This window comes from Schistosoma haematobium, chromosome 2 (genome assembly GCF_000699445.3).
Source record: "Schistosoma haematobium chromosome 2, whole genome shotgun sequence".
NCBI lineage: Eukaryota > Metazoa > Platyhelminthes > Trematoda > Strigeidida > Schistosomatidae > Schistosoma > Schistosoma haematobium.
This window is the reverse complement of record NC_067197.1, coordinates 3,080,633-3,092,852: the sequence shown is the minus strand read 5'-3', so window position 1 is coordinate 3,092,852 and position 12,220 is coordinate 3,080,633. Positions and strand designations below refer to the sequence as shown.

Sequence of the window (12,220 nt, the reverse complement as noted above, 5' to 3'; positions counted from 1 at the left end):
ATGGAGGATAGGCCACCGACCAGCATTCTCCAACTCACTCTGTCCTCCGCCTCCTTTTCTAATTCCATCTACTTCTTGTTCATTTTCCTCATGTTTATCTCCATTTCTCGGCGTAATGTGTTCTTTGGTCTTCCTCTTCTCCTTTGGCCTTGGGGATCCCATGTGAGTGCTTGTCTTGTGATGCAGTTGGGTGCTTTCCTCAATGTGTGTCCTAACCACTTCCAACGCTTCTTCCCGATTTCTTCCTCCGCTGGGATCAGGTTTGTTCTCTCCCACAGTAGGTTGTTACTAATAGTGTCCAGCCAACGTATCCGAAGCATTTTGCGTACACCACTGCTATTAAAAACACCTGTATCTTCTGGATGATAGCTTTCGTATTTCTCCAAGTTTCCATCTCATACAGTAGAACTGTCTTAACATTTGTATTGAAAATCCTGACTTTGCTGTTGGTTGACAGTTGCTTGGAGTTCCAGATGTTCCTCAGTTGTAAATATGCTGCTCTTGCTTTACCAATCCACGCCTTCACATCTGCATCAGATCCACCTTGTTAATCAATGATGCTGTCTAGATATGTAAAGGTATTTACATCTTCCAAATCTTCTCCGTCAATTGTGAATGGATTGGTGGATGCTGTGTTGTATCGGAGAATCTTGCTTTTCTCTTTGTGTGTAGTGGCTGTGCTTCGATAATTAATCGCCCTCGAACCGTTATCGTATAATCTCCAACGATGTTTGAAATCAGAAGGCAAAAAGAAGCAGCTACTACAGTTTATTTAGTAGATAATTCGGACCAGACAGCAGAGAGGCAAAATGAATGAGCAAGCGAACTACGATTGTAGCAGTAGCAAGTAGTAGTAGTAGTTGTTGTAGTAGTAGTTAATGGGTGCAAATGTACACATATATATATGTATAGGAAAATGGATGAGTCAGCGAATAGATTAAGCAGTTAATAATGAAGCTAGTCGAATGAATACATGCGTAGGCGCTAAACAATGTTCAAGCATATGTATTTCATACAAGCATAATAATAAAGATAGTACAACAAGTTGTTATATCATGGATGACTTTGTCCACTAAATAAGTTAACAAAAGGGCTTAACTGGGTTAAATGAAAATAAACCCATTAGCACGTGAGTCGCTATAATAGCTCCCCCTGCAAACAAAGATATATGGAAAAATGTCTGTGTTTGCACAAAAATAGTAAACTGAGTAGGGTAGTTACAGTCGTTTAAAAAAATGGTTTGTACAAAATTAAGATGAAGTTAGTGTGTGCTGTACATTTGTTTTGTGCCCGTCCGTGAGGTTATAAAAAATAATAGCAATAAATAGAAGGAATGCGGTATTGCTTTACATTTTAAATAAAAATTATACGTGTAAGTATAGGGGTACATAAGAGTTTTATAGCGTATAACATGAAATTAGTAATGCATGTGTATACAATGAAGTGGAAGTTATAATTAATATTTAAAATAGTAGAAGATTATTAATAGAAGATTGCAGCGACATAACGTTGGGGCCATCTTACTCTTCGACCAGACTTTGTGGTTACTGGATTTTCTTTGTTTGTGTTCGTCGATGTCGTTGATGATTGGAACTGACGTTTCGAGGATTCAACAGTTTTCGCAGTATCTGTATGCACTGGCTGGTCGCAGGCTTCGATGAAAGCTGGTTTGACTCGGTCGATGTTAATTACATCCGTTTTTCCAGCTTTTTCTACCGTAATAGTTTTGTCGTCTCTTTTAATCACCTTAAATGGACCGTCGTACGCCGGTTGTAAGGGACGTTGCACATTATCCCTTCTTATAAACACATGGGTACTGTCACTTAGTTGTTTGGGTATGTAGACACGGCGTTGATGTTGTCTTGGAAGCGTTATCCTTAGACTACTCATATGCTGCTTAAGACGCTGTACATAGTCCGCTATATCAGTTGGAACGCTTTTACCTGCAGTGAAAAATTCTCCTGGCAGACGTAGTGTGGTTCCATAAACCAACTCTGCTGGGCAGCATTCTAAATCTTGTTTGATTGTTGATCTTAAGCTCAACATGACTAACGGTAGCTTGCTGGCCCAATCGTTATTGTTGATGACAGCTGTAAGAGAAGCTTTAAGTTGCCGATGCAATCTCTCTACCATACCATTCGACATCGGGTGGTAGGATGTTGTGCGAATTCGTTTGATTCCGAGTAGTTCTGTGAGTTGTTGGAAGAGGCGGCTCTCGAATTGAGCTCCTCTATCGGTTGTGATATTAGTAGGTATGCCATAATGGGAAATCCAATGCTCTACTAGGGTCTTTGCGATAGTTTCGGCTGTAATATCTTTTATGGGCACAGCTACAGGCCATCGTGTGAATCTATCAATGCAAGTGAAAATGTAACTAAAGCCATTCGAAACCGGCAGTGGTCCTATAATATCGATATGTACGTGCTCGAATCTGTTATCGGGATGACGGAAATGACCTACTGCGGAACTGGTGTGGCGATGTATCTTAACTCTCTGGCATTTTATACACGCCTGCGTCCAATTACGAATATCCCGATTCATACTTGGCCATACGAAACGTTCGCTGATTAGTTTGATGGTGGCCTTTATTCCGGGATGCGAAATATTATGCATGGCTTCGAAAATGTTTCGCCTTAGCGGCTTTGGAATAAATGGTCTTGGTTGACCTGTAGAGATATCGCACGTGATGCTTACTTCTTCCAATGGAGTTTCTTTGAGAACTAACGAGGTTGTATTAGCAGACTTTAGTCTGTTTAACTCGACGTCGATATTTTGTAGTGCTGCTAACTTGTGATAATCGATTTCAGACTGGATGAGAGCGTTGACCATCGTTCTGGATAACGCGTCTGCCACTTCGTTACTATTACCTTTGATATACTGTATGTTGGACGTGAATTGGGAAATAAATTCTAATTGTCGGATTTCCTCGGCGAGTAGTTGTCCTGTTTGGAGTTCAATGCTTTTGTGAGGGGTTTATGGTCTGTATATACTGTGAAAATGGTACCCTCAATCATATGTCGGAAATGTTTTATTGCCAAGTAAATCGCTAGGAGTTCTCTTCCGAAAGTACTATATCTTGTTTGTGTCGGATTCAGTCTTTTCGAAAAAAATGAGAGCGGTTCCCATATGCCATTTACTAATTGTTGTAAAACGGCTCCTACCGCTACGTCTGATGCATCCGTCATGATAGCTAACGGTGTCTCGCTCTTTCGTCTAGTTAGTGTCACTTCTTTATTTAGTGCTTTTTAGCGTTCTCGAATGCTTGAATCGCGTCTGGTGATAATTGGAATGTCCGTGCGTTTCCGCGTAATGCATCTGTTAGTGGTTGCAATATTGACGCGCAATTCGGGATAAATCGTCTGTAATAATTTATTAACCCGAGAAATCGGCGTAACTTTTTCCATGAATCGGGTAGGGGATAATTTTTGATGGCGTCGACTTCTGTTGCTATTGGTGTGATGCCTTGAGAAGTTATATTGTGACCTAGGAACTGTAAAGATTCTTTTCCGAATTCACACTTCTCAATATTTATAGAAATGCCATGTTCTCTGAGTCGCATAAATAATTGCCGTAGTTGTTGTATATGCTCATCTCTAGTGGTGCTAGCTACTAGTAAATCGTCGATATACGCGTATACTCCAGGTAAACCTCTAATGACCTGGTCGATAAACCGTTGAAAGGTTTGTGCTGCGTTAGTCAGTCCAAAAGGCATACGCAGGAATTCATATAGCCCAAATGGGGTTGTTACTGCTGTCTTCGGTATGTCTTGTGGGGCAACAGGGATGTGGTAGTATGCTCTGACTAAGTCGATCTTCGAGAAGATAGTAGTGCCCTCAATACTGTAGGTGAAATCATGAATGTGCGGTATAGGGTATCTGTCAGCTACTGTTTGTTTGTTTAGTGCTCTGTAATCTCCACATGGCCTAACCTCTCCATTCTTTTCGGGGCCATATGTAGCGGGGATGCCCACGGGCTGCTCGATGGCCTTATAATGCCTAGCCTCATTAGCTTGTCGAATTCTTGTTTTGCGATAGCTAGTCTTTTGGGATCTAACCTTCTTGGTCTTGCATTGATTGGTGGACCATTCGTTACGATGTGATGCTGAATAGAATGTTTGAGATCCGCTTTATTGTATGTTACTTTTACGAGTTCAGGGAACTCCCTTAACAACAATTTATATGGATCACCACGACTTTTATCTATCACAAGGTTCATTGAAACGGCTTCCGTAAGTATTCCTCTTATCGAAGTGGTTTGACTGCCGTTTATAAGTCTGTGTCGTCTAGAGTCTACTAGCAGGTCAAAGTTACATAAGAAATCTATGCCTATTATGGGCATCGATACGTCTGCTATGACAAAGTTCCAGCGGTATGAAGCACCACGTCCAAAATCTAGGGACAATTTCCGTTTGCCATATGTCTTAATATCTGATTTGTTTGCTGCTCTTAGCACTAATGACGGATTAATGTTTTTTCTTTCCTCGTTAAATGGAGGTACTACGCTAATTTCCGCTCCAGTGTCAACTAAGAATTGTGCGCCAGTGGTTCGGTCTTGTATATAAAAGAGGCGACTATTTTCAGGCATTATGTGTGTTGATGCTGTTGCCATTGATACTCGTGAGTATCGGTTACTAGCCCTGTTAAATCTACAAGGTTGTAGGCACTTTCTAGCCCTGTAGCCGAACATTTGATGATACCAACATATCGCGGAGTTGTGCGTCGTCTAGAAGTTGACCGGGTCCTTTCACGCGAGCGATCTCGCGATGACCTTCTTGGCTTTTCTCTCTGCGTTAATTCTGTGAGTTTGCGGCATAAAACATTTATTTCTTTCTGTAGAGTATCAAGTCTATCGTCTACCGTCACGTTGTGTAGTGGAGGGCTTGCTTGCTTGCTTCTTTCGTATATTCTATCGGCTATCTTTGCTATATTGTCTAAATCAGCATCCGTATCTCCCACAGCTAGGATTTGCTGTATATTTGCCGGGAGTCGGCGGAGCCACAGCTGATAAAAGAGATTATTGTCAATGTGTCTATCGCCAAGTAGACTTTTCATATAATTTTTAGCTGTGATGGGGTTCTATCTCCAAGTTGTACTTGGCTAAGGAGTTGTTCGACGGTTTGTTGGTCACTGAGAGAGAGTTTTAATTACTGCCTCTTTTAGCACGTCGTATGGTTTCTCTGTGTCTGGTTTTGCTAGTGCCTCTCGAACGCTGTCAGCTACTTCGTCTGGGAGTAGTGTGCTTGTCAGGCCGAACTTATCCTTTTGCAAAAAAATGCGGTTAGCGAGAAAATAATTTTCAAGTCTTATAAACCAGAGTTTTGGGTCTGTTATTTTAAAAGAAGGGGCAGGGAGGTTAAGAGACCTCACGGACGAGGCTTGCTGTACGCTTGAAACTGTGTTTTCATAAGACATGCTTATAAAAATTAAGTAGCACACGAAAATAACTTAACAGTCACAAGGAAAAATAGGTGGGCAAAAACAATGATAATAAAAAAATGGCACAATTTATAAAATGGAACAGACTTACTAAATTGCACCAATATATCAATTGTTTATGGATAATTGTTATTTATTATGATTATAATTGTCACGTTTAATAATGTTTGCGAAATAATGTAAGTGTAATTAGAATAATAATATAAATCCACAGTTGCAATTATAGTTCATTTGATAATCCAAATTGAGATGAAAAGAATCGGATTTTTGGGATTTGATTATTTCGCCAAAATTCGCTTCCCGTTCTCACGTCGGGATTACCAATTCTGTAGTGGCTGTGCTTCGATAATTAATCGCCCTCGAACCGTTATCGTATAATCTCCAACGATGTTTGAAATCAGAAGGCAAAAAGAAGCAGCTACTACAGTTTATTTAGTAGATAATTCGGACCAGACAGCAGAGAGGCAAAATGAATGAGCAAGCGAACTACGATTGTAGCAGTAGCAAGTAGTAGTAGTAGTTGTTGTAGTAGTAGTTAATGGGTGCAAATGTACACATATATATATGTATAGGAAAATGGATGAGTCAGCGAATAGATTAAGCAGTTAATAATGAAGCTAGCCGAATGAATACATGCGTAGGCGCTAAACAATGTTCAAGCATATGTATTTCATACAAGCATAATAATAAAGATAGTACAACAAGTTGTTATATCATGGATGACTTTGTCCACTAAATAAGTTAACAAAAGGGCTTAACTGGGTTAAATGAAAATAAACCCATTAGCACGTGAGTCGCTATAATAGCTCCCCCCTGCAAACAAAGATATATGGAAAAATGTCTGTGTTTGCACAAAAAATAGTAAACTGAGTAGGGTAGTTACAGTCGTTTAAAAAAAATGGTTTGTACAAAATTAAGATGAAGTTAGTGTGTGCTGTACATTTGTTTTGTGCCCGTCCGTGAGGTTATAAAAAATAATAGCAATAAATAGAAGGAATGCGGTATTGCTTTACATTTTAAATAAAAATTATACGTGTAAGTATAGGGGTACATAAGAGTTTTATAGCGTATAACATGAAATTAGTAATGCATGTGTATACAATGAAGTGGAAGTTATAATTAATATTTAAAATAGTAGAAAATTATTAATAGAAGATTGCAGCGACATAACGTTGGGGCCATCTTACTCTTCGACCAGACTTTGTGGTTACTGGATTTTCTTTGTTTGTGTTCGTCGATGTCGTTGATGATTGGAACTGACGTTTCGAGGATTCAACAGTTTTCGCAGTATCTGTATGCACTGGCTGGTCGCAGGCTTCGATGAAAGCTGGTTTGACTCGGTCGATGTTAATTACATCCGTTTTTCCAGCTTTTTCTACCGTAATAGTTTTGTCGTCTCTTTTAATCACCTTAAATGGACCGTCGTACGCCGGTTGTAAGGGACGTTGCACATTATCCCTTCTTATAAACACATGGGTACTGTCACTTAGTTGTTTGGGTATGTAGACACGGCGTTGATGTTGTCTTGGAAGCGTTATCCTTAGACTACTCATATGCTGCTTAAGACGCTGTACATAGTCCGCTATATCAGTTGGAACGCTTTTACCTGCAGTGAAAAATTCTCCTGGCAGACGTAGTGTGGTTCCATAAACCAACTCTGCTGGGCAGCATTCTAAATCTTGTTTGATTGTTGATCTTAAGCTCAACATGACTAACGGTAGCTTGCTGGCCCAATCGTTATTGTTGATGACAGCTGTAAGAGAAGCTTTAAGTTGCCGATGCAATCTCTCTACCATACCATTCGACATCGGGTGGTAGGATGTTGTGCGAATTCGTTTGATTCCGAGTAGTTCTGTGAGTTGTTGGAAGAGGCGGCTCTCGAATTGAGCTCCTCTATCGGTTGTGATATTAGTAGGTATGCCATAATGGGAAATCCAATGCTCTACTAGGGTCTTTGCGATAGTTTCGGCTGTAATATCTTTTATGGGCACAGCTACAGGCCATCGTGTGAATCTATCAATGCAAGTGAAAATGTAACTAAAGCCATTCGAAACCGGCAGTGGTCCTATAATATCGATATGTACGTGCTCGAATCTGTTATCGGGATGACGGAAATGACCTACTGCGGAACTGGTGTGGCGATGTATCTTAACTCTCTGGCATTTTATACACGCCTGCGTCCAATTACGAATATCCCGATTCATACTTGGCCATACGAAACGTTCGCTGATTAGTTTGATGGTGGCCTTTATTCCGGGATGCGAAATATTATGCATGGCTTCGAAAATGTTTCGCCTTAGCGGCTTTGGAATAAATGGTCTTGGTTGACCTGTAGAGATATCGCACGTGATGCTTACTTCTTCCAATGGAGTTTCTTTGAGAACTAACGAGGTTGTATTAGCAGACTTTAGTCTGTTTAACTCGACGTCGATATTTTGTAGTGCTGCTAACTTGTGATAATCGATTTCAGACTGGATGAGAGCGTTGACCATCGTTCTGGATAACGCGTCTGCCACTTCGTTACTATTACCTTTGATATACTGTATGTTGGACGTGAATTGGGAAATAAATTCTAATTGTCGGATTTCCCTCGGCGAGTAGTTGTCCTGTTTGGAGTTCAATGCTTTTGTGAGGGGTTTATGGTCTGTATATACTGTGAAAATGGTACCCTCAATCATATGTCGGAAATGTTTTATTGCCAAGTAAATCGCTAGGAGTTCTCTTCCGAAAGTACTATATCTTGTTTGTGTCGGATTCAGTCTTTTCGAAAAAATGAGAGCGGTTCCCATATGCCATTTACTAATTGTTGTAAAACGGCTCCTACCGCTACGTCTGATGCATCCGTCATGATAGCTAACGGTGTCTCGCTCTTTCGTCTAGTTAGTGTCACTTCTTTATTTAGTGCTTTTTTAGCGTTCTCGAATGCTTGAATCGCGTCTGGTGATAATTGGAATGTCCGTGCGTTTCCGCGTAATGCATCTGTTAGTGGTTGCAATATTGACGCGCAATTCGGGATAAATCGTCTGTAATAATTTATTAACCCGAGAAATCGGCGTAACTTTTCCATGAATCGGGTAGGGGATAATTTTTGATGGCGTCGACTTCTGTTGCTATTGGTGTGATGCCTTGAGAAGTTATATTGTGACCTAGGAACTGTAAAGATTCTTTTCCGAATTCACACTTCTCAATATTTATAGAAATGCCATGTTCTCTGAGTCGCATAAATAATTGCCGTAGTTGTTGTATATGCTCATCTCTAGTGGTGCTAGCTACTAGTAAATCGTCGATATACGCGTATACTCCAGGTAAACCTCTAATGACCTGGTCGATAAACCGTTGAAAGGTTTGTGCTGCGTTAGTCAGTCCAAAAGGCATACGCAGGAATTCATATAGCCCAAATGGGGTTGTTACTGCTGTCTTCGGTATGTCTTGTGGGGCAACAGGGATGTGGTAGTATGCTCTGACTAAGTCGATCTTCGAGAAGATAGTAGTGCCCTCAATACTGTAGGTGAAATCATGAATGTGCGGTATAGGGTATCTGTCAGCTACTGTTTGTTTGTTTAGTGCTCTGTAATCTCCACATGGCCTAACCTCTCCATTCTTTTTCGGGGCCATATGTAGCGGGGATGCCCACGGGCTGCTCGATGGCCTTATAATGCCTAGCCTCATTAGCTTGTCGAATTCTTGTTTTGCGATAGCTAGTCTTTTGGGATCTAACCTTCTTGGTCTTGCATTGATTGGTGGACCATTCGTTACGATGTGATGCTGAATAGAATGTTTGAGATCCGCTTTATTGTATGTTACTTTTACGAGTTCAGGGAACTCCCTTAACAACAATTTATATGGATCACCACGACTTTTATCTATCACAAGGTTCATTGAAACGGCTTCCGTAAGTATTCCTCTTATCGAAGTGGTTTGACTGCCGTTTATAAGTCTGTGTCGTCTAGAGTCTACTAGCAGGTCAAAGTTACATAAGAAATCTATGCCTATTATGGGCATCGATACGTCTGCTATGACAAAGTTCCAGCGGTATGAAGCACCACGTCCAAAATCTAGGGACAATTTCCGTTTGCCATATGTCTTAATATCTGATTTGTTTGCTGCTCTTAGCACTAATGACGGATTAATGTTTTTTCTTTCCTCGTTAAATGGAGGTACTACGCTAATTTCCGCTCCAGTGTCAACTAAGAATTGTGCGCCAGTGGTTCGGTCTTGTATATAAAAGAGGCGACTATTTTCAGGCATTATGTGTGTTGATGCCGTTGCCATTGATACTCGTGAGTATCGGTTACTAGCCCTGTTAAATCTACAAGGTTGTAGGCACTTTCTAGCCCTGTAGCCGAACATTTGATGATACCAACATATCGCGGGAGTTGTGCGTCGTCTAGAAGTTGACCGGCACCTGTCACGCAAGCGATCTCGCGATGACCTTCTTGGCTTTTCTCTCTGCGTTAATTCTGTGAGTTTGCGGCATAAAACATTTATTTCTTTCTGTAGAGTATCAAGTCTATCGTCTACCGTCACGTTGTGTAGTGGAGGGCTTGCTTGCTTGCTTCTTTCGTATATTCTATCGGCTATCTTTGCTATATTGTCTAAATCAGCATCCGTATCTCCCACAGCTAGGATTTGCTGTATATTTGCCGGGAGTCGGCGGAGCCACAGCTGATAAAAGAGATTATTGTCAATGTGTCTATCGCCAAGTAGACTTTTCATATAATTTTTAGCTGTGATGGGGTTCTATCTCCAAGTTGTACTTGGCTAAGGAGTTGTTCGACGGTTTGTTGGTCACTGAGAGAGAGAGTTTTAATTACTGCCTCTTTTAGCACGTCGTATGGTTTCTCTGTGTCTGGTTTTGCTAGTGCCTCTCGAACGCTGTCAGCTACTTCGTCTGGGAGTAGTGTGCTTGTCAGGCCGAACTTATCCTTTTGCAAAAAAATGCGGTTAGCGAGAAAATAATTTTCAAGTCTTATAAACCAGAGTTTTGGGTCTGTTATTTTAAAAGAAGGGGCAGGGAGGTTAAGAGACCTCACGGACGAGGCTTGCTGTACGCTTGAAACTGTGTTTTCATAAGACATGCTTATAAAAATTAAGTAGCACACGAAAATAACTTAACAGTCACAAGGAAAAATAGGTGGGCAAAAACAATGATAATAAAAAATGGCACAATTTATAAAATGGAACAGACTTACTAAATTGCACCAATATATCAATTGTTTATGGATAATTGTTATTTATTATGATTATAATTGTCACGTTTAATAATGTTTGCGAAATAATGTAAGTGTAATTAGAATAATAATATAAATCCACAGTTGCAATTATAGTTCATTTGATAATCCAAATTGAGATGAAAAGAATCGGATTTTTGGGATTTGATTATTTCGCCAAAATTCGCTTCCCGTTCTCACGTCGGGATTACCAATTCTGTAGTGGCTGTGCTTCGATAATTAATCGCCCTCGAACCGTTATCGTATAATCTCCAACGATGTTTGAAATCAGAAGGCAAAAAGAAGCAGCTACTACAGTTTATTTAGTAGATAATTCGGACCAGACAGCAGAGAGGCAAAATGAATGAGCAAGCGAACTACGATTGTAGCAGTAGCAAGTAGTAGTAGTAGTTGTTGTAGTAGTAGTTAATGGGTGCAAATGTACACATATATATATGTATAGGAAAATGGATGAGTCAGCGAATAGATTAAGCAGTTAATAATGAAGCTAGCCGAATGAATACATGCGTAGGCGCTAAACAATGTTCAAGCATATGTATTTCATACAAGCATAATAATAAAGATAGTACAACAAGTTGTTATATCATGGATGACTTTGTCCACTAAATAAGTTAACAAAAAGGGCTTAACTGGGTTAAATGAAAATAAACCCATTAGCACGTGAGTCGCTATAGTGTATATTGAGACCTACTGCTGCTGAGGCTGCTGCTACACTGGTCGTTTTCTCCTGCATTTTTTGTTGCGATTGCGATAGGAGGGCCATTCAATGCCTGGTCACCGTTATATACTACTTATGTGGATATAAGTAACCCACACCACAATACAACTTATAACTGTTGAAAGCAGTAGCATAAACCACAACGGTATTGAGAAGACTATTGTGAAAATGATTATTTTATTGATTGACATCACGAACCGATTGATGTTAGACCATCACTGAAAACCTATTGTGGGACTCCTCAGCAATGCACATCCACGATTACTCTCACGGGATTCGAACCCAGGGCCTATCATTCTCGCGCGTGAACGCTTAACCTGCTGTACAACTGAGCTGGCATCCAATGGTGTTAGTGTCTAACATCAACCAATCCACGATATTGCTCTACCATCTTCCACTGTACTTGTGTAGATACCTTTCTCTACCCGATACGGATTAGATCCATTGGTCAAGGCTTCTCACTAGAACTCCGAAAATCCCCTCACGACGCTAGTCACTAGTGAGCATATGATAATTATCCGTATAAGGGTTATGGATCTTATTAAGTTTTTGATTGAGATTATCAATCGGTTCATGATCTCAATCAAAAACTTAATAATCATCACAACCCTTATACTGATGATCATTTTCTTAACACTATTTATAAAAAAAATATAAGTAATATGATTGAAATGAGAATGATTTATGATGTCCATTATACATGTACGTTTTTTGTTTGTTTTAAATGTGTACATTCTTTTGGATTCAAATCGTAATATGTAAATTCCAATTGGCGCCAAACAGATTATTGTTTTAAAAATAAAGGAATTTTAAACAAAATTATGTTAATTATGCAC

The 12,220-nt window shown here is 40.0% G+C and overlaps 1 protein-coding gene across 1 annotated transcript; it reads right to left on the bottom strand.

The window, feature by feature from the left end:
* Positions 1-1,192: 1,192 nt before the first annotated feature.
* Positions 1,193-10,549, bottom strand: MS3_00000214 (uncharacterized protein). Its single transcript, XM_051208066.1, has 2 exons — positions 9,027-10,549; positions 1,193-3,928 (listed from the first exon to the last, which is right to left on the bottom strand). Exons 1-2 carry the CDS (start codon positions 10,149-10,151, stop codon positions 3,236-3,238), a joined length of 1,818 nt encoding a protein of 605 aa, XP_051067270.1. The 5' UTR covers positions 10,152-10,549; the 3' UTR covers positions 1,193-3,235.
* Positions 10,550-12,220: the final 1,671 nt, after the last annotated feature.

Excerpts from the sequence above, each read along its gene's own strand:
- MS3_00000214 (XM_051208066.1), bottom strand. The coding sequence starts at position 10,151 with ATGAAAAGTCTACTTGGCGATAGACACATTGACAATAATCTCTTTTAT. Across the intron at positions 3,929-9,026 it reads CCCCGAAAAAGAATGGAGAG|GTTAGGCCATGTGGAGATTA; the intron begins GTTAGGCCATGT and ends AAGAATGGAGAG.